Consider the following 3,635-nt stretch of genomic DNA (forward strand, 5'->3'; position numbering starts at 1 on the left):
GTTTTTTTTTTTTTTTTTTTTTTTTTTTTTTTTTTTTTGATACAGGGCCTTGCTCTTTTACCCAGGCTGGAGTGCAATAGTGCGATCATGGCTCATTGCAGCTTTGACCTCTCAGGGCTCAAGCCATCCTCCCACCTCCGCCTCCTGAGTAGCTGGGACTAACACAGACCTGTGCCACCACACCTGGCTAATTTTTTGTATTATTCATCGAAACCAGAGTCGCACTTTGTTGCCCAGGCTGGTCTCCAACTCCTGGGCTCGAGTAATCCTCCTGCCCTGGCTTCCCAAAGTGCTGAGATTACAGGTGTGAGCCAACACAGATCTGCACCCTCTGCCTGGCCCTTATTTCTACTTTGTAATTTTCTTTTTCAAACCTGCTTTGTCTTCTGTCTTTGAGTCCAAGGTTGGCTGGTGAAAGTCCTCAGATCTCAGATCTGAAGTTAATTTCAATTGAGAAGCAGAGGGGTGGAGGTGGCATGGAAAAATCCCAAATGAATAGTTCCTCAAACCTGCTCTCTCCCAGGTCTCAAGGGCTCCAGTGACTGCCCTCCTGCCAGCCTAAGTGACTTTCTAAGTGTGAAAAGTGGAAAGAGGACTCTCCACTCCCCTGTTATTCCAGCCCACTAGGATCTAGGATTCTTTTTTAAATTTTTCTTTTGAAACAGGGTCTCATTCTGTCATCCAGGCTGGAGTGCAGTGGCACAATATTTGCTCGCTACAGCCTTGACCTCCTAGGCTCATGTGATCCTCTAACTCAGTCTCCCAAGTAGCTGAGATTAACAGGCATGTGCCACCATGCCCGGCCAAATTTTGTAATTTTTGTAGAGACGGGGTTTCACCATTTTGCCCAGGCTGGTCTCAAACCCCTGGGCTCAGGAAATCCACCCTCCTGGGCCTAAGTGTTGGCCTTATGGGGGTGAGCCACTGTGCCTAATCTCCAACTAGGATTTTTTTTTTTTTTTTTTTGACACCGAGTCTGGTTCTGGCCCACAGGCTGGAGTGTAGTGGCAAGATCTCGGCTCACTGCAACCTCTGCCTCCTGGGTTCATGCGATTCTTGTGCCTCAGCCTCCCGAATAGCTGGGATTACAAGTTTGAGCCACTGAACCCGGCCTTCAACTAGGATTCTTAATAGGGGGCAGGGAGAAGAGTGTTAAGCTTACTTTTTTTTTTTTTTTTTGACAGTCTTGCTCTGATGCCCAGGCTTTACTGCAATGGAATGATCTAGGCTCGCTGCAACCTCTACCTCCCAGATTCATGCAATTGTTTCTTTCTTTCTTTCTTTTTTCTTTTTTGAGACAGACTCTCGCTTTGTTGCTCAAGCTGGAGTGCAGTGGTGCGATCTCAGCTCACTGCAAGCTCCGCCTCCCAGGTTCATGCCATTCTCCTGCCTCAGCCTCCTGAGTAGCTGGGACTACAGGTGCCCACCACCATGCCCAGCTAATTTTTTGTATTTTTAGTAGAGACAGGGTTTCACCATGTTAGCTAGGATGGTCTCGAACTCCTGACTTTGTGATCCGCCTGCCTCAGCCTCCCAAAGTGCTGGGATTACAGGCGTGAGCCACCACACCCAGCCGGTTCATGAAATTCTTGTGCCTAGCCTCCCTAGCAGGGATTACAGGCATACACAACCACTCCCAGCTAATTTCTGTATTTTTAGTAGAGACGGGGTTTCACCATGTTGGCCAGGATGGTCTCAAATTCCTGACCTCAGGTGATTTACCCGCCTCGGCCTCCCAGAGTGCTGGGATTACAGGCTTGAGCCACCACGTCCAGCCCTGAATTTTCATTTCTCTCTCCTCTCAGTGAAAATTGCTACCAAGGCCAATCCATGGTTTGGGAACTCCCTGAAGCCTGACAGTCTCCGGTTCCAGCTGGAGACGTCACTGAAGCGGCTGCAGTGTCCCCGAGTGGACCTCTTCTACCTACATGCACCTGACCGCAGCACCCCGGTGGAAGAGACACTGCGCGCCTGCCACCAGCTGCACCAGGAGGTGAGGGGACCCCTGAGCTCTGGGAGGTGGCCCGCTGCTGTTCTCCTTACCCTGTTCCTACGGGTGAGATCAGAGGTACCAGGGTGGTCCCAGGGTGGAGCAGGGAACAGCCCCACTCCCAAGGGTCCCCCCCGGGCCTCCACTTCCTGGTCTGGGCTGCACTGCGTTCTGACTGGAGCCTCACCCATGCAGGGCAAGTTCGTGGAGCTTGGCCTCTCCAACTATGCCGCCTGGGAAGTGGCTGAGATCTGTACCCTCTGCAAGAGCAATGGCTGGATCGTGCCCACTGTGTACCAGGTGAGGGCTGGGGCTGCAGAGGCCAAGGTCTCCAGAACTTCTGCTCATCCTGGGCTCTCTTTGCCACCCTGACTGCCCCCTGTGCCCTCTGCATAGCAGCCACCCCCTGCTGAAAGCCTGCAGATGGCTCCCAGGTACCCTGAGAATAACATTCAAGCTCCTCAGGCTGGCCACTAGGCATCTGCTTCCTTCCTGCCTATCTGTACACCTTGGACCCTTCCTTCCCCACCTGGCCCTGCACTCAGCCTGGAACATGCCCTTCCCTGCCACTGCCCCTTCCCTGCCACTGTCCCTTCCCCCCCACTGTCCCTTCCCCACCACTGTCCCTTCCCCGCCACTGCCCCTTCCCTGCCACTGTCCCTTCCCCGCCACTGCCCCTTCCCTGCCACTGCCCCTTCCCTGGGAGAAGGGTTCAGGTCTCATATACATGTCTCGTCCTCTGGAAGCCTTTCTAGATGGGCCCAGAAGACCCTGAGACCTCAGGTCCTCGTTTACCTCCTCATGATTCATTGCACAAATATTTGTACACCGGCTTGGTGCCAGGCACTGGTCACAGAACTTTCTAGTCTATTAAGATTGCCTCATTACTCGATTATAACTGTTATACTTGACCTTATTATAAAACCTTGAGGGAAGGGACCCTGACTTTTGGCTTAAGAATCTAAATCTGACAACCAGCCCATAGTTGGTGCTCATGAAAGTTGGCTGAATGAATGAATTTTCCTCGGGCATAGCCCCTTTCACCAGCACCAGTAAGAATAAGTATATGCCCAGATGGCTAAAGTCCTAGAATTGATAAGGTCTGAAATAAGGGCTCTATAAGGGTAAATTTGAGGTCCCTTCTTTTGACACATCCACTTTCTCCCCGGGGTCTGTCTCCCTGCAGGGCATGTACAGCGCCACCACCCGGCAAGTGGAAACGGAGCTCTTCCCCTGCCTCAGGCACTTTGGACTGAGGTTCTATGCCTACAACCCTCTGGCTGGTACCTGGAGCATTCCTGGCCCTGACTCAGCCTATTCCTGACCCGCAGATGCCCAGCCCAGGACCTGGGAAGCAGGGAGGGTTTGACAAGAGGCTGGGCTGCGTCCTTCAGCCCTCCTGGGTCCCTGCCCCTCCCCTAGACCAGAGCCCTGAGGGATGTGGCAGCTTCTGGGGCACTCTGGGTCCTGGGGCTGATTGCTGCCTTCCCGCAGGGGGCCTGCTGACTGGCAGGTACAAGTATGAGGACAAGGACGGGAAACAGCCCGTGGGCCGCTTCTTTGGGACTCAGTGGGCAGAGATCTACAGGAATCGGTGAGCTGGGGGTGCTTGGTGTGGATGGCTGGGGTGGGGTCAGCTTTACGT

The 3,635-nt window shown here is 53.2% G+C and overlaps 1 protein-coding gene across 1 annotated transcript in view; it reads left to right on the plus strand.

Annotated features, from left to right (window-relative positions):
- LOC113223042 (aflatoxin B1 aldehyde reductase member 4) overlaps positions 1–3,588 on the plus strand; it is a 5,163-nt gene extending 1,575 nt beyond the window's left edge. The window contains exons 2-5 of the mRNA XM_026452634.1: positions 1,806–1,993; positions 2,186–2,290; positions 3,177–3,273; positions 3,485–3,588. Of these exons, the coding sequence (XP_026308419.1) occupies positions 1,806–1,993; positions 2,186–2,290; positions 3,177–3,273; positions 3,485–3,588 (494 nt within the window). The remainder of the gene's footprint in view (positions 1–1,805; positions 1,994–2,185; positions 2,291–3,176; positions 3,274–3,484) is intronic.
- The last annotated feature ends 47 nt before the right edge of the window (positions 3,589–3,635 follow it).

The sequence above is a fragment of the Piliocolobus tephrosceles genome, unplaced genomic scaffold (assembly GCF_002776525.5).
Source record: "Piliocolobus tephrosceles isolate RC106 unplaced genomic scaffold, ASM277652v3 unscaffolded_37964, whole genome shotgun sequence".
Taxonomy (NCBI): domain Eukaryota; kingdom Metazoa; phylum Chordata; class Mammalia; order Primates; family Cercopithecidae; genus Piliocolobus; species Piliocolobus tephrosceles.